We start from the raw sequence: 21,205 nt of genomic DNA, 5'->3' as shown, positions 1-21,205 counted from the left end.
CAATGGAGTAGAATAGAAAGTCCAGAAATAGAGCCATGCATATATGGACAACAGATTTTCAACAAAGATGCAAGGGTAAGTCAATGGAAATGAAAAGTCTTTGCAACAAATTGTGTTAGAATTATTTGATATTCTTTCGCAAAAAAATGAACTTTGACCTATATCCTAAACCATGTGCTAAAACTGTGTACAAAATGTGTCATAGACCAAAACATGATATATACAATTATAAAATTTATGGAAGGAAACATTGGAGAAAATCTTTGTGACCTCAGGTTAGGCATAGAGATTTTAGCTGTGGAACCAAAAGCACAGTTCGCAAAAGAAACAATTGATAAGGTGAGCTTTACCAAAATTAAATCCAATTCAAATGTTCTTTGAAAGCCATTGCTAAAAAAAAAAAAAAAAATGAAAAGGCAAGCCATAGAGTGGGAGAAAACATTTGCAAATCCTATATAAGAACTTGTTTAAAAAACTCTTAAAATGCAAACAAGGCGATCAAAAAATGGGCAAACCAAAAATGGGCAAAGATTTGACACTCGGCCAAAGAAGATATATGGATAGTAAATAAGCATGTGAAAAGATTCACAACATCCCTAGTCATTAGGGAAACGTCAATTAAAAGCACAACAGATGCCCCAACATCCTATTTGAATGGTGAACATTTAAAAAGCCGACCATACCAAGTATTGGTGGGGATATTGAAGGACTGCTGCTGGGAATGTAAAGCGGAACAAGCACTTTGGAAAATAGTTCGACAGTTTTGTAAAAAGTTAACATATACTTGCCATGTGATCCAGTCATTCTATTCCTAGGTGTTTACCAAAGAGAAGTGAAAGCAAATGTACATTAACAGTACTTGAATACAACTTTTCATAGGAACTTTACTTTTAATAGCCGAAGACCGAATTAAACCAAATGTTCATCAATAAATGAATAAATGAACACATTCAGCATCCATATACATTCAGCATATCCATATCCTGGGATAATATAAAGAAATGAACTATTGATACACATAACAATATGTCTGAACCTCAAAATAAATATGCTGAGTAAAAGAAGCCAGATAAAAAAGAGTACATATTGTATGAGTCAATTTAAAACTCTAGAAAATGCAAACTTATCTATGTTGATGAAAAGTAGGTCAGTGGTTGCCTGGTGATAGGATCATAATGGGTGTCAAAGAGGGAAGGAAACTTTTTTTTTTTTTTTTGAAACAGAGTCTCACTCTGTTGCCCAGGCTGGAGTGCAGTGGCGTGATCTCAACTTACTGCAATCTCTGCTTCCTGGGTTCAAGCGATTCTGCTGCCTCAGCCTCCCGAGTAGCTGGGACAGGGTTTCACCATGTTGGTTGGCCAAGATGGTCTCGATCTCTTAACCTCATGATCTGCCCGCCTTGGCTTCCAAAAGTGCTGGGATTACAGGCGTGAGCCACCGTGCCTGGCCAGGGAAGGAAACTTTTTTGGGTAATGAATATATTTATTATTATTATTATTTTTCAAATTCTCCTAGATCCTGAGGATATGCTTATTCTTTTGATTGTAGTGAAGGTTTCATGGTTGTATACATACTCAACACTTATCCAGTAGTACATTTGAAATATGCACAGTGGTTTGTATGTCATTTATGCTAAAATAAAATAATTAAAATGTACGTCTTTTATGACCAAGATACTTCATTTAAGGTATGTGCAAAATGTGTTTAATAGAGCCTTGGTTGACACTGTAAAAATCTGTGAACAATGCAATGCCCACTATTAGGGGATTAGTTATATAAATTTTGATGCCTTCACACAATGGAATTATAAAGTACTAAAAAGAATTTTATTCATGTCTACACACAGAAAGATACTCAAGATATTTGAAATGTAAGAAATAGACTGGGCGTGGTGGTTTATGCCTATAATCCCAGCACTTTGGGAGGTCAAGGTGGATGGATTGCTTGAGCCCAGGAGTTCAAGACCAGGCTGGGCAATATGGTGAAACCCTGTTTCTACAAGAGAAAAAAAATATATTAGCTGGGCATGGTGGCACATGCCTGTAGTTCCAGCTACTCAGGAGGCTGAAGTGGGAGGATTGTTTGAGCCCCAGAGGTCAAGGTTGCAGTGATCTGTGATCATGCCACTGCACCTCAGCCAATGTGAAAGACCCAGACCCTGTCTCAAAATAAATAAATAAATAAATAAATAAATAAATAAATAAATAAATTGCTGCTGGAGATATACAATGGTACAGCCACTGCAGACAACAGTTTGACAGTTATTCCAAAAACTAAACGTAGAGTTACCATATGACCCAGAAATTCCACTTCCCAGTATCATATATAGCCAAGAGAATTGAAAATACGTGTTCATGTAAAAACTTGTACATGAATGCTCATAGCAGCATTATTCATAATAGCCAAAAAGTGGAAACAACCCAAATGTCCATCTGATAAACGGATAAACAAAAAGTGCTCTATCCGTATGATGGAATATTATTCATAAAAAGGAATAAGAAGGAATGAAGTACTGGCGTATCCTACAGCTTGGGTTAACCTGAAGGAAGCCAGACATAGAAAGCCACATATTGTATGATTCTGTTGATATGTAATGTCCAGAATGGGGAACCCATAGAGACAGTAGATTAATGGCTAACAGAGGCTGAGTGAGAGGAAGAATTGGGACTGATTGCTAACAGATACGGCATTTGTTTTTGCAAGGATGAAAATATTCTAGGTGATGTGGTGATGGTTACATAACACAGTAAATATAATAAAACAACCAAATAGACCCTTTCGAATAGTGAATTTTATGTTATATGAAGTACATATCAATTTGTTTTTATTACGAATCCTCATTTCAGGAGAGTTTTAAAATATCCCAAAGGGGAATAAATATTAATTCATCCACAGAATTTCTCTTGCTGTTTTAAGTATATTCTGATTTGCACATGTAAATAATGCATGCTTATGAAAGAAAGTCTGAACATCTATGGTGACCTTCACAAGTCCAAGTCAATTCCTAAAACAGGCAATGGTAAAAATACTGAATGATGTTGTACCACATACAGCCTGACAAAAATGCTAAAGACTGTGTAAGGAATATCCACATGTTTCTGAGGGTCATTTCCCTGGAAACAGTTTCCTTATGGCCCTTGGAAGGTGGAAAAGCTCCTGTTTCATAAAAATGTGATAAGAGGTCCTCTTTTTCAATAAACTGTTGATAGATCCCATTGGTAAGGTCATCAGTCTCCAGGGGTACATGTTTAACTGGAAAGATCCTGTAATGTTCATGTGTGACTGTTGGTTTCCGGTACCCAAGGATCCAGGTTTGAATACTGATAGGTTCAGCTTTAGGATAAGCTATCGTTGTATCCATTATCCACTGGAGGCCTTTTGATTTGCTAATTCTTTAGCACGTCCTCCTGCTGGACTTCCATTTCCCTCTTGTGCTACAAGTGCATTCAAAATAATTTTTGTTGCCCCAAACCTTGGCAGAGTAACATGTGTATGAAATAGCAAGTTATTTTTCTCTGCAAATGCCAGACTTGTTTCTCGCCTCTTCCTGAGGAAGCCCCTTTCTGGAAACAAAATAATCCATTTTCAATCTCTGCTCCTGTAATTACTTTCTAAGTGCTCCTTGAGAAGCAGCAGCTGTTGGTCACAATAAGATCTTCCCTGTCTTATAAAAAAGTCTCCGTGAACTGGAGAAACAATTCCAAAGTTGATGTACTTAAAAATATGATCCATCAACCACATCATCTGAGCAGCAACCAGTCCTTTGTCCTGGAGGCGCATCATCAGTGTGCACACATCTGCTGTAGCCTGATGATTCACCAACGTCACTGCTTCATCTTTTGAAATTGCTTTAACATCTTTTCCACATTCTATCTTTTTTTTTTTTGGAGACAGAGTCTGGCTCTGTCACCCAGGCTGGAGTGTAGTGGTGGTGTGATCTCGGCTCACTGCAACTTCCACCTCCCAGGATCAAGCAATTCTCCTGTCTCAGTCTCCCAAGCAGCTGGGATTACAGGCGCCCACCACCATGCCCAGCTAATTTTTGTGTATATATATGTATTATCTGAGATGGAGTTTCACTATTTTTGCCCAGGCTGGAGTGCAATGGCGTGATCTTGGCTCACTGCAACCTCTGCTCCCCCGGTTCAAGCGATTCTCCTGCCTCAGCCTCCTGAGTAGCCAGGATTACAGGCACCTGCCACCACACCTGGCTAATCAATTTTTCAAAGTATTATTTTTGAAAAGCTGTGAAGAGCAAAAGTTGCAATGTTAAGAAAAGAAATTTGGATATAGTATAATTGGGTATAGTAAACATAATTTTATTTAAAAATTAAGGCCCTGTGTGGTGGCTCATGCCTGTAATCCCAGCACTTTGGGAGGCCAAGGTGGGCAGATCACTTGAGGCCATAAGTTTGAGACAAGCCTGGCCAACATGGCAAAACCCCATCTCCACTGAAAAAAAAAAAAAAAAAAAAAAAAAGAAGAAAAATTAGCTGGGAGTGGTGACACATGCCTGTAATCCCAGCTACTCGGGAAGCTGAGGCAGGAGAATCACTTGAACCTGTGGGGTGGAGGTTGCAGTGAGCCAAAGTTGCACCATTGCACTCCAGTCCAGGTGACAGAGCAAGACTCTGTCTCAAAATGTATATATATATTCCAAATTAATTGATATGCATACATATATATGCTTAGACATACAAAAAGATTTTTAAAATTATATACACATGTTAATACATGTATATAATTAATTTGGAGGACTATTCACTGAACTGCGGACAATGAATAGTAGAGTTTTGCTATTAAATATGCCATATCAAAATCATTTTAAAATCACCTTTTAAGTGAAAATCATTTTATACTTACTATTTGTACAAACGTAGCTTTTTGTTTATTGAAAGAAATGGTTTTCATTCAATAGATAAGATATATATGTGAGATATTTGTATGTTAAAATAGTTTTTTTTTTTTTTTTGGTTCTTTTTGAAACAGAGTCTTGCTCTGTTGCCCAGGTTGGAGTGCAGTGGTGCACTCACAGCTCACAGCAGCCTTGACCTCTGGAGGCTCAAGCAGTCCTCTAACCTCAGCCTCCTGAGTAGCGGGGACCACAGGTATGTGCCATCACTCCCAGCTAGTATATTTATTTAATTTTTTGTAGAGACAGGGTTTTGCTATGTTGCCCAGGTTGGTCTTGAACAGCTGGGCTCAAGGGATCCTCCCACCTCAGCCTCCCAAAACAGTCTCTAAAGTTTTAAAGTATTTTATTTTTTTGCAATAGAAAACTAACAATTGAGCTTAAGAGTATTCACTAATACTTTAATATTACTTTTATGTTTATTACTTATGGACAGCTCAGATTCTAATTAGGGTGATTCTTTTCCCTCAATTTTGAGTATAGGAATACAAATTATCTCCCTCTCAAACTGAGCAAAATAAGCATGACCATTTCTTTAATGGCTGAGATTCGCTTTGTGATCTCAAATGCCTCCATGCAACGGCATGGCAGCCCTGGGAATGTGCCTCTCCGACCTCCTGCTTCAGGGAGGGTAAGTAACTAAAGGCACAAACTGTTGTGTACTGACTTCCATTACTGTGTTCAGGCCAGGGCTCTGCTTCCCCTGCACTGTTCCCATTGACTGCTCATGGCAGGATACAAAGGCAGGTCCATTTCTGAAGACAGAGGACTCCTCTAAAAAGCACCTTTGGCTTGAGCATTCCGTTAGCCTTGCTGAATCTTCCTTATTGCAATGCTGCAAGCTAAGCTGTTTGTTCTCTCCTTCATAGGGGTGGGATCATAATGGAATCTGACGTCTCACCAGCCTCCTCCAGCCCCCCGTTTTCCCTCACCAACATTTGAACCAGTACATCTCTTACGTGTCTAATCCTATCTTGGCTTTGGCTTCTCAGATGTCCTGTGCTAGCAAAAGTAGTACCAAGAATGATCCAAGAAAACAGGTGGTAAGATTGTGATTTGGAATTGACCTACTAACACTCCAGTGGGCAAAGAGGATATTAACTTGGTTGATAGGTGGGGTATGGATGGTCGGTAGCATAAGGTAGTGAGTCAAAGGTGAAAGTTTCATCGATGGTGACCTGGGAAGATGTCCTGGTGGGGAGGAAAGATGTTGCAGGTGTGATGATTGAAGCATTTGAAACTTAGGGAGAGAAAAATGTCCTCAAAGACAGCAGAATTGTTGGCTGTTTACTGCTAAGTTGTATTGCTGCTAGCTAAGGGATAATGAGAGCAGTTAAGCAAGGAGTAAATGGCTAAGTGTGGGAGGCAAGAGGCTTTTTGGCATCTTACAAGAAGGCCCTTACCTCCTGCAGTGTGGGAGAGCAGATGTGATTGAACGGGTGAAAATCAGATAGTTAGAATTGCAGAGATCCCTAGATGTTTGAATATTCAGTTAAGAATAGGTTGCCAGTGGTGGGGGCTGGGGGAGTTTGGGGAACACCTGGGACCCTGGGAAAACTTGGGACCCTGAAAACTGGGATGAGGGTATGTAGGCAGAGGCCCTTGAATATATTGTCTAGGCAGACTGCCGCTTTCTTTCCCAATCCTTTGGGCTTGCAAAAGTGCCCCATCCTTTCTGGTAAGAGCTAGTGCTTCTATTGTGTAAGAAGATGCTGCAGAGGCCTCTCCTTCACAAGGCAACACATGTTCCCTCAGTAGGTGTCCTCATCTCTCCTGCCTGAAAACTAAGGTTCAGTCCCAGCATAACGCGGGTGGCTACATGCTGGGGACGATTAAGTAAAAAGGAGACTATACACCAGATGAGTCGCAAGAATGAGCCAGTGGGAACCAGAGGAGGGCACCTTGGCCTGTACTTTGAGAGTGCTTGATCAAAGGACTTGGAATGGAAGTTTCTCAGAAACTGAGATCTAACACGTTGGCCAGGACCCCAGGGAATAGGACAAACTCACTGCGAGGGTGGTTCTTAGAAGTCTGGGAAGAGTGATGACCAATGCACAGCGAAGTGGAAAATTCCGAGTTGCCTTTAGCAGGAAGGACTTCTGCAACAGGTCCAGGCTGCAGTGCAAGCAACACTGCTCATTGGTCCATAGGAAGGGATAAAGAGGCTGAGGGAAGTGGGGGCTTGAGAATGTACCCTAGAAACATTCAGGCTCCTGCCACTTCAGTGACATTTTTTAGGAGGTTTATTAGGGCATGCCAGGACCTCTTCTCAAAAGTAAAAAAAAAAAAAAAAAAAGAAGCAGGCACCACTTATATCCCTACTCCATACAGGAAGCTGAGCATCCGGCAAACCTCTTTGGGTTCAGGAGATGACACATTCCACAGATAAGAACACTGCTCTGCCGCATATACTGCCAGCTTTGAGCAGGTCTCAGAGCAGGAAAGGGCACTGCGGCAGGTGAACTGGCCCTAATTCTTAGTCTGCATGACTGGGCAGATCCAAGCCTTTGGAATGTCACTGTAGGGAAAAGAAGCAGTGGGAAAAGACAGAGTTTGTATCAAGCCCCAGGGAGAGAATCACCTTGCAGCCCCTGGGATTCTGGAGGAAGATCATGCAAACCACTGCAGAGAATTACACACCTTTTGAGAAGTCGCTATTGCATGCCTGTAATCCCCGCACGTTGGGAAGTCGAGGTAGGAGTTTGACCAGCCTGGGTGATACAGGTGATACCCTGTCTCTATTAAAAAAAAAATTAGCTAGGCATGGTGGTGTGTGCCTGTAGTCCCAGCTACTTGGGAGGCTGAGGTGGGAGGATTCCTCAAGCCCAGGAGGTTGAGGCTGCCGTGAGCTATGATCACATAGGCAGTCCAAACTGCCTTATTCCTTTCAGCTTCAATAGATGCATCAGTGCCCTCTCCCATCTCACATGTATGGCCATGTGGAAGTTCCCATAGGACAACTGAAGGAGAAGGGAAAAGCCTGAGCTTGGTTGATAGATGAGGTGGGTCTGTATGTAGATGCAAACTGAAAACTGGTGAGGTGGCTTTGAAAGACAGTGGAGAGGGAGAATCTTCCCAATGAGCAGAGGTGCAAGCAGTGCACCTAGTCATCTACTTTGCAAGGAGGAAGTGGCCTGGGTAAGCATATTTATAGTTCCTGGGCAGTGATCAATGGCCTGGCTATCTGGCCAGGAGCCTGGAAGGAAAAGGACTGGAAGATTGGGTCTAAGAGGCCTGGGGTAGAGGCTTGTGGGTGCACATATGGGAGCAGGCACACACTACGAAAACTTTTTTTTTTTTTGGAGATAGAGTCTTACTCTGTAACCCAGGCTGCTGTGCAGTGGTGCAATCTTGATTCACCGCAACCTCCACCTCCCAGATTCAAGTGATTCTCCTGCTTCAGCCTCCCGAGTAGCTGGGATTACAGACGTGCACCACCACGCCTGGATAATTTTTTGTTGTGGTATTTTTAGTAGAGATGGGGTTTTACTATGTTGCCCAGGCTGGTCTCCAACTCCCGGCCTCAAGTGATCCGCCCACCTCGGCCTCCCAAAGTGCTAGGATTACAGATGTAAGCCACCACACCTGGCCCAGACTGTGAAGAGTTTTGTATCACATGTTAATATCCACCAGAAGCCATCCATCATGGGAGAGGTATTGAACAACCAAGTTGACAAAGTGACTCAGACAGTTGACCTGACTCAGACTGCCATTGTCCACCTTGGAACTGGCAGGATGGGCACATCAACAGAGTGGCCATGGCAGTAGAGACAGAGGCATCCAACTAAGGGACCACTTCCCAGCAGAGGAGGTGGATGGTGTAGGTAGAACATGAAAACCACACCATCCAAAAACTAGCATCACAGAAGGGAGAAAGAGCCTGTGAGTCAGTTATGCTCCCTGTAGAAGGAAATCTGAGAGATGCATTTTCATGGCCACCACAGACTCCTATTGGCACTGAACAGCTCTACGTCTCCACCTAAATGGCCCACAGGTCCAGCTGTGGTGCTCTGAAATCTATCATCACGTTTGCCCTGTGGGTGGACTCCTCCTAGGCTGCTCCCAGCCAATAACTGAGTGTGACAGGGATACTAAGCAGGTTGAACGCGCAAGATGCTGGCCTCTTCTGAAGAGTGACTTTGGCTCAAGGACTCCCCTAGGCCTGGCTGAAACTTGCTTATAATTGCACTGCAGTCTAAGAAATAACTTCCTTCCTACCTCCTTCCCCTTTCCTCCTCTCTTCTCCTTTACAGGGGGCGGACTTGCATCTGAGTCTGATGTCTCCTCCACTGGCTCCCTCTCCATTTTCCCTCACTGGCATTTCCTCTAATAAATCTCTTGCACATCTAATTCCATCTTGGCATCTGCTTCTTGGAGGACCCAGACTAACACAGATGGCATGTATACGTGCTGATGGGTGTCTAAGGCAGAAAGGCAACTATGTCAATCTTGCATGCTAAGTGTAGTCAACTGGGAGCAGCTGCCAGGAGAGTGCTGAGTTGAGAAAGACTCTAGAGCTGTATCTGGCCATTTGAAATAAATACTATGGCCTACTATTTTTTTTTTTTTTTTTTTTGAGACAGGGTCTTGCTCTGTCACCCAGGCTGGAGTGCAGTAGCATGATCACAGCCCACTGAAGCCTCGACCTCCTGGGCTCAAGCGATCCTCCAGCCTCAGCCTCCTGAGTAGCTGGGACTACAGGTACATGCCACCAAGCCCGGCGAAGTTTTAAATTTTTTCTAGAGATGGAGTTTCACCATATTGCCTAGGCTGGTCTTGAACTCCTGGGCTCAAGCAATCTGCCCGCCTCAGCCTCCTAAAATGCTGGGATTACAGGTGTGAGCTGCTCCCAGCTGCTATGGTTTATTGACGAGGTCTACCATTGAGGGACATCTTTATCTTTCACCAGTCACCTCTGCTGAATTTGGATGTTCCCTAAATCTCTGTCAAGAAGGGTCATGGTCAGAGAGCTATTGTATGTAAAACTTTTGTTAATGATGAATGATATTTATAATGAGAGTGAATGATTAATGATACTTAATGATTAATAATAATGATTATTAAAAAAAAGGCCAGGCACAGTGGCTTATGCCTATAATCCTAGCACTTTGGGAGGCCAAGGCAGGAGGACTGGTTGAGGTCAGGAGTTTGAGGCTGCAGGGAGCTATGATCACGCCACTGCACTCCAGCCGGGGAGGTACAGTGAGACTCTATTTCTCAAAAACAAACAAACAAAATAATAACAATGATTATACAATAGTGTAATGATATGATTATGTAATATGATTAAAGATAATGCTTAATGATGAATGATATTTATAAAACAGTAGTCTATCATTGAAAATCCTAAGGTGATACTAAATGCAAGATAATATGTGGCTTAATCATATAAGCAATAATTTTCACACTGAATGATGGTGGGTCACATGCAATCTAGAAAAAAAAAGATTTAAAGCATAAGGATTGGTTAGTGGTTTCCGTCTCTGACTTGGGGTGACTGTGCTCTGAGCCAATACGCTGATGGGGTTATTCCTGTTTTCTTGGCAGGTCTGTATCATGAAGCCCATCATAACATGATGCCATTCATGAATATTAGTCATTTTCCTTTATCTGATTTTATACTTGCCAATCAATGTTCTAACATTCAGCAGGTTTTAGAAGTAGATTTTCCAGCTGGGTGCAGTGGTTCATACCTGTAATCCCAGCACTTTGCAAGGATTGCTCAAGCCTAGGACTTTAAGACCAGGCTGGGCAATATAGGGAGATGCTGTCTCTACAAAAAGTAAAAAATTAGCCAGGCATAGCGTCATGTGCCTGTGGTCCCAGCTATTTGGGAGGTTGAGGTAGGAGGATTGCTTGAGTCTGGGAGGTTGAAGCTGCAGTGAGCTGTGATCCTGCCATTGCACTGCAGCCTGAGTGACGAAGTCAGATCCTGTCTAAAAAAAAAAAAAAAAAAGCAGATTTTCCTACTGGAAAGAGAATGTGCTGACCAGTTGACATAAGTATTCTAGTCTGTCTAGCATTTGATTTCTTTCCTTTAAAAAAAAAGTCTTTTATAAATTATAAAACAATACAAGCTTATCATGAAATAACATTCAAAAAGTATAAAAGCAAACTTCAAAATTCACTTCTTATGCACATCTTCTTTCCAATCCACTCCCTGGGTGTACCACTTTATTTTTTGTTGTAAGTTAATTGGTTTCTCCATTGAATATCTGATATTCAAGATGTTTTCTTTATGACCTTGTTTAAAAGGAATCTCTTGTGAATTCACTCAGAATGAACTAACAAAACTGAGTTTCATTTTTTTCTTTTTCTTTTTTACTTCTTCCTTCATCAAAGTCTTCTTAGCTACAAAAAACCCCTGAACTTCCAAATACACAAAACTGAGGGCCAGCCTTTTCATTCAGTCCTTTTGATCTTCACGTGCCAGTGTTCTGTTAAGTCTTTTATGATGGGAAACTTGCTTCATGAAAAGTGTAAGACGAGAACAATTTGGCAGAATATGTGTAGCGCCGAGTTCACTGCATTTCATGATTTATTCAGTCCTATGAACTACCACTCCCTTATTTTGTGTGTATTGTATTACTTTTTAGTTATTTTCCAAGAGTCTTTTCACCTCCCTTGAATCCCTGCCAAGGATAAAGGATAAAGTAGGAGTTAAGAAAAATAACTTTAGTCCTGGTGTAAGTCAGTATGCACCTAGTTCAACAGTTTTTTAAAAAGATCTCATGAAGACAAATCTGAAATGATGTAGACTGCAGATTGGCTTTTTTTTTTTTTTTTTTTTTTTTTTTATTGGCCATTTTCAAACTCAAAGCAATTTCTGATGAGAAAAATTACTTCCCTAATACAAGTACTGTTATGCTTTTAGTGTACATGGAATTTATTATAAAAGAGTTTCCTTACTGGAAAGAGAACATTTAGGTCTGTTTTTGAAAATGCTTTCCCGTAAGGATTTAGGGAAAACACCTTGAGCATAAGATCTCTAAGGGAAAATTACTGTTTTAGGAACAGAAAAGACAACTTACCAAAATAATGCTAATAAAGCTATAAAAATAGATGTAATTACGTAATTTAAAAATGGTTTCACTTAGAGAGGGACTACATTATTTTTATAGAGGAACTAAACTTACAAAGTATATTCATGTTATTTAAGGCTAAGATTTTTTAAAAATTTCGCTACTACCAATGAAAGCTGAGAAGCATTTTTCAGGATAATCTTTTTGATGGGACAAACGATGAAAATTAATACAGAAATCTGGTTGACTGCGGGTGTAAAATTAGAGATATTTTCATGTAGATTAAACAGATTTTTCTTCCAAAAGAAAATGTGGAATTAATTTGTAGCACATTTATTATTTACCAGTTTTCATAAAATGGAATACAGTTAAGGTAGTTACAAAAATATATTGTAGAAATATCTTTGGTGAGAGGCTGTGATTTAGTAAATATTGCATTTATTTCAGATAGTCACAGAAGTAAGCTTAAGTTCACATTGGCACTATTCTCTAAACTTCATTTTCTGATGTTAGAAGTTAGACACAATTTAATAGCTAGTTGAGGCAAAAATTACTGGGCTTGAAACTCTTTATATAATAAAGAACCATAGTAGTATGGGAATATCATTTCAGTCATCATACCCGCTAGATTATTAGACCAATAGGTTTGATCATCTTCTATTTAAGGTCAATGATTGTTGCTCAAGGAACTTTAATACATTTGTTTCCATTTTTTCTTTTCAAATTTTAACATTACCCATGAGTTAGGCAAAGTACCAAGGTTGGAATGCAAATTTACGTAGTGCCTTTATATTGAGTTTATCTCTGGCTTGGGAGAAACAGCCCTCTGCCCTCATGAAGATATTGGCAGGTTCACGTGGCCTTCTGTTGTGATTTAAGACAGATGCAGAAGCTAAAAATCCAATAAAACCATTGCCATGAGTTTATCTATTATGACATTCTGGCATATGATGTCAGTTTGTCCTGGAAAATTCAAAATTAATTTTTTGTCACTATTTTCATACATGGGGAGTGAACTTTTAATATCAGCATATAGAAATGGCCTTTTCAATGTCATTTGAGTTGCAATAAAGGTTTTGAAGGCATACTTGCTTTCATGCAAATGTTATCTCCTGGCTCAACCAGGTGCTAAAACCTTATTAATAAATTACAAAATAGATAAAGGCACTGTAATAGACTGGATTGGCACATTTTTGATCTTCTCAACTTACTCATTTCCAGTTCTGATAGGTCTAGTTTCTGTAGATCCTACGTAAACATGATTTTGGAAGCCAGACAAACTGCATTTAAATTTATAAAGATACCACGAATTGGGGGGCACAAATGATATAATGAAATAAACACAAAATCAACTTTTGGGGTCCAACAGAGCTGAGATGCTTTCTGTAAAATAATTAAGAATCCAAACTAATCACACATATAAACAAGTTTATTAGATTGTCAGTGATACTTTGAGACAAATTCAAGTTATTTTATTTTACTTCATATAAACAGAGGAAGGGAGGAAAGTTTTAAACTTCAAGCTTTGTTCAGCATGTGTGCAGTTAGCATCCACAAAAGCACCATTGGGTATGGGAGAATTAGCACCACAGAATTTTAGGACCTAACTGTTAACATGCATCACTGAAAAACTTGGAACATAAAAACTGAAGTAGTACGTGGTATGGTCTATTATAAACAATACAAGGCAATTTATGATTTGTTTTCATACAGTACAATACAATCACAATAAATGAGAATCTTTTAAGAACAATACGGGACAAAAACCACCTTGTACCCTGTTAACACTAAAGCAGTTACAGATTTAAAAAAATGTTTCTGGTAAGAGGCAGTGGGTTGAAATTATCCCTCCCCCTCAATTTTTAAATTCAGAGTTATATAGTTACATGATCTCTTAAGAAAGTATTTTCAAATCTATACGTCTCTCTACCTCAAGGCTGACAAATGGTGGTTTGAAAACAGAAAGGCCTGATGAATGAAAAAAAAAAAAAAAAAAACCCAAAAACTGGATAGAGTCGAAAAGTACTTCAATGTGGTGGAAGTTATTCCACATAAGATCAGTTTGGAAATGATGCCAGTGGTGTCGATATTTGTCTTCCCTTCCGTGGAGGAATGTCAAGTACTGAGGGCTTGCATTCATGATGAACTTCAGTTCATTTCTTTCACCGAATGCCTTTATTCTGAGGTGTAACATAAGAGATTTATTCCTTATTCCTCAACTGTTTTTGTAGTATCATGGGGCTGTTCCTTATGCTTGATTTGACAACAGTGAAAAAGGTTGATATTCTCTCTGGATTTGGGGTAATTTGTGAGCTAAAGAAAAAATATTAATTTGAATTTAGCAAACATGAAGTTTTCAAGGGAGTTCCACTATTTTCACAGTACAAACCCATAATTAAACTCGTTGAAAACCTTTCTGTTAGAAAGCATGTAACAAACCCTCAATTTTTAGTTGTGTCTAGGCCAATTTTGGCATATTTGAAGCTACTGCGTAAGAAATGTGTAATAAGGATTGATAGATACAGGTATATTCAGATCTCAATGCATTGATGCCAAGGAAAATATAATTTTACTCACCAAGAGAAGAATATACCTTGAAGCATCTATGCAGACACATGAATCAATCATGTATCTGCCCAACTTCTAATTCTGGAATAGTGATAACAGGGTCATTTAGGAAAAAGTACTCAATTACAGTACGGCAGCAATTTTATGTTGTATATATTTAACAGCAAAACATTTTTGAAAATAGAAATCAGTACTATATGGTAAGTTTACAATTCACCATTTCTATATTTGTAATACATGCGTTTATTTGTTTTCCAAGTTTTAAAAAATCCCACTAGGACCAACATCTTTCAGAACAACAATCTAACATTAAACAAAACTTCCTAAGGAAAATATTTAGCATCACAGAGAGTTGAGAAACGTCTGTTACTCAGCATCACAAAATACTCAATAGGTCTACATTGAAGATTGTTCATGCCATGACATTAACACACCTTTGGGTTAATATATCCTATTTTTAAAAGAAAACAAAGAACCAAACCAAAACAACTGACATGGAATTTGTGTTTGGTCTCTCCCCTTCACAAGGACAGACCTCTGAAGGACAGACCTCTGATAAACTTGACTCCTTTCTATATCATGTAATGATCAGACTGTCTAGGAAACTGCATGTACAGTTAGCAAAACATTTAAAATTAGAGATGGAAAAATGGCCACCACAGAGAATGACTTAAAGATAAGGAAACTTATAGAAAAATGTGTTTTTGTAAAAGTGTACTGCCCCTCAAGCAAAAAAGAAAGTGGAGTTTGTCCACTTTGAAATATTTTTCTGTTGAAAACATTTCTTGGATAAAAGCCTATCCTTATGAATGTCAGAAAGATGTTAAGGTTTAACTTGAGAGGGTTGAACCCTTTTGAAAAAATTATCCTATGCTTTTTCTGCTGAACTAAATTCTTTGTATAAATCAAGTACTAATTTTCTGAAGAGGAAACAGCTATACACAGCAGCACATCCAGGTTGATGATTTAAATTTGATAGTTCACCAGGTGTGGCTGACTTGAGCAAAAAAGAAACAAACGGATGTTTTAATGTTTTAGAATTACACTAAAAAATCTCAACTAAAGCAAAATTGAATTATAAGGGACCAGCTTAATGATTGCCTTTACCTTTGATCAACATTTCAAGACAAGGTAGTACCAATTAAAAGTAAGATTTAAAAATAAAAACTGTCCAAAAATTGTTCAATGAAAAACTCTTCAAATCTGACATTTTAAAATCTCAAATGATTGTAGACTAACTTAGACTAACAGTCTTATTATCACATGTACTTTTGTTATTCTTGAGTTTTATGTCTGTATTGTTCATTGGTTATATCGTTAACAATTTTTCTGTTAAGTTACAATAGTTTGAATTGACACATTATACTATAAGAGGCTTTAGAAAAACATGTAACTAGGATAAATTTATAAAAGGATAAAGAATAATTTAAGGGATTTTTGACATATTCTATACAGATGAATAGCTAGTTCAAGGTAATAAAGTGCCTTCTTTTCCAGGTAATTAATTTATCATTAAAATATTTTAAGGCTTTATAAGAAACTCAATGCTATCAGAAGTTTGATAGTATATGGAGTTATGTTATTAATTAGCATTCTTTTGTAGCTTTTATTTCGTGTAATCTTCAATCCATAAGATATTAATAAATTTTAATAATTAGCAGCTTAAAATTACAAATTTGAATTGTCAATTCTGAATTCATTTTGTGGGAAAAAAATTTCTAAATGCTGTGATAGACTCATGTTGCTTGTGAACAATAAGTTTATGATGTAATATACAGCAGCCAATGCCCCTCAGAAAATTCAACAGAATTTTTAATCCCATGGCAAACAGAGCCATCATTTTATCCATTCATTCATATATCCTGCTAGCTATACATTTAAAATGATCATGCAGGCCTAAACAAAAAAGGCCAGAGAAAACCTAGTAAATTTTTCAGGTACAGGCACAATGAATATTTTTTATTGCAACAGCTTATGTATAATCTATATTGGTGCCAACATCTAAAGTTAAGCATTTATATTTATTTTTATTTTGCTTCTACTACCCATGGGTGCATGACAGTAAAATACTGGTAACCTAATAGAATGTACGTGTATGTGTGTGTATATATATATAAAATAGCTTATATATATGTGATACCCATAATAATACAGAATTCTGATTCTTCCAAGTCTTGTCATTTCTCTTTAGGGGATATGGGTGTGTTTTAAGCACTTCTGTGTACTTAGTTGCCTTGGCAGCTCCAGAGTTTAGATAAATTATGACTATATGGACATCAACTACGCAATTATTTATGACCAATGAAAACTACTTAAAATGTTTGAATATTCTTTTCCAGGAATTCAGTTATTTTTATCAGAAAATTACTAAAATCAGGCACAAGATTAAGTGGTCATGATACTTAAAATATTCTTCTGGTTACCATTGGATTAATTTAAAATGGTTCTTAAGTTAAAGGTTTTGAAGTTAGGATAGAGGAGGAAAGCTAAAACTCATTGCAAAGAATGGTTTAAGTTAAACATTCCATGTAATTACAAAAACAGGAATTACCAGTAGGAAAAAAGTGCTAGTCTTAAAATTGGGTTTGGTTTTGACTCTAAAGCCTAGTAAGAATAATTACTGGGAATTAGAAAAAAAATCAAATGGCATTAACCTTTATAATTGCACATTCCTTTACCAAAGTGCCACAAGTTGCCAAATGTTTTTCTAAAATGCACAATGCTACTTTTCAAAATCTAAATACATATACAGTTTTACTTTTTCATACCGGTATAGTACAGATTCATACATTTAGCACAAATATAACCAAGAAGATGATACTTTCTAGAAACAGTATAGTCTTTGTTTTTTGTTTTAAACAACTGTTAAGAGCCTTTGTGATTATGAGGATTCAAATCCAAGTACTCTATAGTCAAAGCATTACCATACAACCTGAAAACATCATGATGGTTTGTTTAGGCAAATTTTAGTAATACTCTGCCATGCAATGCACATAAGTCACATGTGTTTTCCTTTAAAATAAAAAAAAACCCCACACTGGTTTAATTACCCTGTTTTTATCTATTTGTCTACATATACATCTTGTCTTCAATCACTGAACTGACAATATATGTAACAATCAAGTTTTGAAAACAGTATTAAACACTGAAGTTTCTAGCCTTAACTGGTTATTCCTATAAAGTCCAGCAAAAATGTCTGATGCATGGGTTATTAATTTTCATGCTTCTATTTCTTTACTCTAAATAGAAACACTAAATGGAAATGTTCAGAGATAATATAATGACAAAAGGACAGTAGAGAACAAAGCACCAACATGTGGAACAAGTAAAATAATATGCAACTGTGTGGAGGTTCTCCGTATTACCTAATTTGGCAAATCAGGGATGACAATAAAAAATGAAGATCTCTTACTCATGTAATAATCATATTGATATATATTTGCAAATAAATGGAATGCACAGAAAGTTAAATTTTGAATATTTTTGTTGTTTCTGAGTGTGATAAAACTAGAGTTGCCTCATTATAAATTAAGATTCTCCCCCACCCCAAAGTTCTATTGTTCAGAGGAGAGACAGAATGTAAGATTATGATTCTCTGTGACAGATGACCTGGGCTCTGCTATGCCACAGGCTAACCTCTGTGGTGTAGTGCCCCATTTAATTAGGGTGAAAGCTGGTAGGAACATAAAAGTACTAAAGTTAAAATTAGGATTAGTTCATAGTCAAAGAACATTAAATAACTGTCTAAATGGGTGTCTTCCTTGAGCATCTGAATCTTAGGTATAAGAATGACTATATAAAAGCATCTTAAAGATATGGCCCATTCTATGAATTCATCTTTTGAGGGTGTACAATGGGATATAAATTGGCATCCTCATCTTCTGAGAGAATTAACAAACTTTAAAAACATAACTAAAATCAGAAAAGATCAGGCATAATAAATCACTGATAGCTCCCCCGAACCGAACATACTGGTAGGTTAATCACAGGACAGATTCATTTTATTTAACAAACCTTCCTACAGTTTCTGAGTATTAGAATATAATCCATTGTTTGTGAATAATAGTCTTGGATAGTTTCAGCATTTAAATATTGGAGAAATACTTCTGATAAACATTGAAATACAGAAACTCTTAATAGAAGCTGCAGATTTATAGAAACTTCATAGTATGTGTGATATTCCAACTATATTTAGCTCACGTAATACCCAAAATAATATAAGATTCCACAGTTTATCTTGTTAATACACACAGGTATTTTTTCAACTTTGTAAAAGCTAGGCAACTGTATTTACCTAAAATAGCTTTTCCGTGGTAGTGGTCCTACAGTGTTGACATAAATACTGAACATACCTATGAGAATCATTTCCACCCTATAATTTAATATTGTTTTCTTTTATTCAGCTGCTTTGTAGCTCTTTCCATTTCCAAAATGCTTCACAACGAATTATAACAGTTATTTCTCACTGTATCCCAATGAACAAGGCAAAGTTAATACATTGCTTGTGCAGTGGTTCAGGTGCACAGGTTGATAATGATCCTACGTAACTTCTCTGCTCTCTGGGCAGTTATCTAGCATTGTCCATGTTGTGAGAACCTATACTGTATGCTCTTTGGGACCAAAGACTGGATCTTGTTGTCTGCTATATTATCCAGACCCAGAGAAACTGTTAGCTCATACCACAGGCAAAATAAATATCTATTGATTTAAAGAATGAATGAGAAATGAGAGCGAGAAAACAGAAACAAAGAACTTCACTGTAACACTCTCCTACCCCTAACCCCCACAAAAAGCTGTGCTGGTTCACTTTGGCTTCACCCATACAATGGGATGGGTAGTATTACTTGTCTTAAAGAATAGGATAGTATTACTCACTCTTGAAATGGTACTCTTGAATCGGGTAGTATTACTCTTGAATAGGGTAGTATTACTCACTCCTGAATCGTTATGGCAAAAACCATATGATATATTTTCCAGAGTACCAATGACACACTTGACTATTACTACAACTACTTCTAAAACTCTGAATTACTCATCTTTACCTTTGCCAAGCATTTAAATTAAAAGTTGTGCATCTGGTAGACTATTCTTTTCTTAAGCTAATTCAGGCATAATGAATCAAGGAAATAATCCTCAGAGCTGCAATCATTAGCATGAATATGGAGAATATCAGAGGGAATTAAAAGACAATTACACATATACACAAAGTGGATCTGGGGACTACTGGTTCTTCGTTGTTTTGGAAATTAGGGCAGGAAAGCTAAGACCTGTAAAAAGGTAATAATTATATTGAACTATTGAATACTGAGAGGTAAGACTTGATGATGTTGAAAGTCTCTTCTAGCTCTAAAATTCTATATTATGCTAACTAGTTCTTCCTCTGATAAGATGGGAATCTGTACAGTATTCAAAATAGATTTTCTTCTTTTTTTAAGAAAAGGATAGTTGAATCCAAAAAGTTTGATGTTTTGGAACTCTTGAACAACTGTATTATACATTTTCTTTAAACCACCATTACTCCTTTTGCAAAGATACCATGTAAAATATTTTATTTTATTTTTATTTTTCTTGAGACAGGGTCTCTGTCTGAAGCCCAGGCTGGGGTGCAATGGCGTGATCTCGGTCCACTGCAACCTCTGCCTTCTGGGTTCAAATGATTCTCCTGGCTCAGCCTCCCAAGTAGCTGGGATTACAGGCACCCGCCACCATGCCTGGCTAATTTTTGTATTTTTAGTAGAGACGGTGCTTCACCATGTTGGCCAGGCTGGTCTCGAACTCTTGATCTCAGGTGATCCACTTGCCTCGGCCTCCCAAAGTGCTAGGATTACAGGCATGAGCCACCGTGCCCGGCCGAGATCTCTTTTACCTTTCTAACATTAAATTGATAGCACTGTTCATATTCAAATGGGAACAAAGACCATATCCTCATTTTTTCATCTGGAAACAAACATTATCAGCAGTTAATTAAAATTAATTACTACAACCAAAACGATAATGAACTGTTTAGAGACTTCAATTCATACTTTTGAGCGATTGCTCAAAAGCACTTATCAATCTTGAGAAGATATATCCTTGAGGCTTAGTATGACAGCACTGTAAGTTGCCCTTCTGGGTTAAATTATACCAAAAAGATTCTCTTGGTAATTCAAATGTAACTGCTTTTGTATGAGAAATGAGACTTAGGCCAAATTCTACACTAAAGTAGGTCATGTTAAAGGGAAGATTCATTTAAGTATTTTTGGAATTATCAGAATGAAATATGAAGATGGTAAAACAACTTAGGAACCTGAAGAAAAAAGTTAAGTATGACAGGGGAAAAGGAAAGCGCAGGTATTTCAGTGGGAGGTGAAGGAAATGAGAAAAGTGAATGAGAAGTATTTCAACAACGGGAATAATCTGAAACTTTATCAGTGTTCTCTCAGTAATCAGGCTACATTTCTTATTTCTTTTGCATACCATTATTTTTCTTTTCCCACTGAAGTGATATAAGCATTATAGTACTATATGGCTGCTATTTTTTCTGGCTGAATAATTGTATAAATATAGAAAACTGGCCGGGCATGGTGCCTCACACCTGTCATCCCAGCACTTTGGGAGGCCACAGTGGGCAGATCATTGACGTCAGGAGTTTGAGACCAGCCTGGCCAACATGGCAAAACCCCATCTCTACTAAAAATACAAACATTAGCCAGGCATAGTGGTG

The 21,205-nt window shown here is 37.8% G+C and overlaps 1 protein-coding gene and 1 pseudogene across 1 annotated transcript in view; both read right to left on the bottom strand.

The window, feature by feature from the left end:
• Window positions 1-3,004: 3,004 nt before the first annotated feature.
• LOC105538016 lies at window positions 3,005-10,479 on the bottom strand (annotated as a pseudogene).
• Window positions 10,480-14,142: 3,663 nt separating this feature from the next.
• PURG (purine-rich element binding protein G) overlaps window positions 14,143-21,205 on the bottom strand; it is a 39,802-nt gene continuing 32,739 nt past the window's right edge. The window contains exon 2 of the mRNA XM_011977718.1: window positions 14,143-14,247. Coding sequence (XP_011833108.1) covers window positions 14,143-14,247 — 105 coding nt within the window. The remainder of the gene's footprint in view (window positions 14,248-21,205) is intronic.

Source organism: Mandrillus leucophaeus, unplaced genomic scaffold (assembly GCF_000951045.1).
Source record: "Mandrillus leucophaeus isolate KB7577 unplaced genomic scaffold, Mleu.le_1.0 Scaffold183, whole genome shotgun sequence".
Lineage (NCBI taxonomy): Eukaryota > Metazoa > Chordata > Mammalia > Primates > Cercopithecidae > Mandrillus > Mandrillus leucophaeus.
Note: the sequence above shows the minus strand (reverse complement) of the source record. Positions and strands in the feature narration are given on the sequence as shown.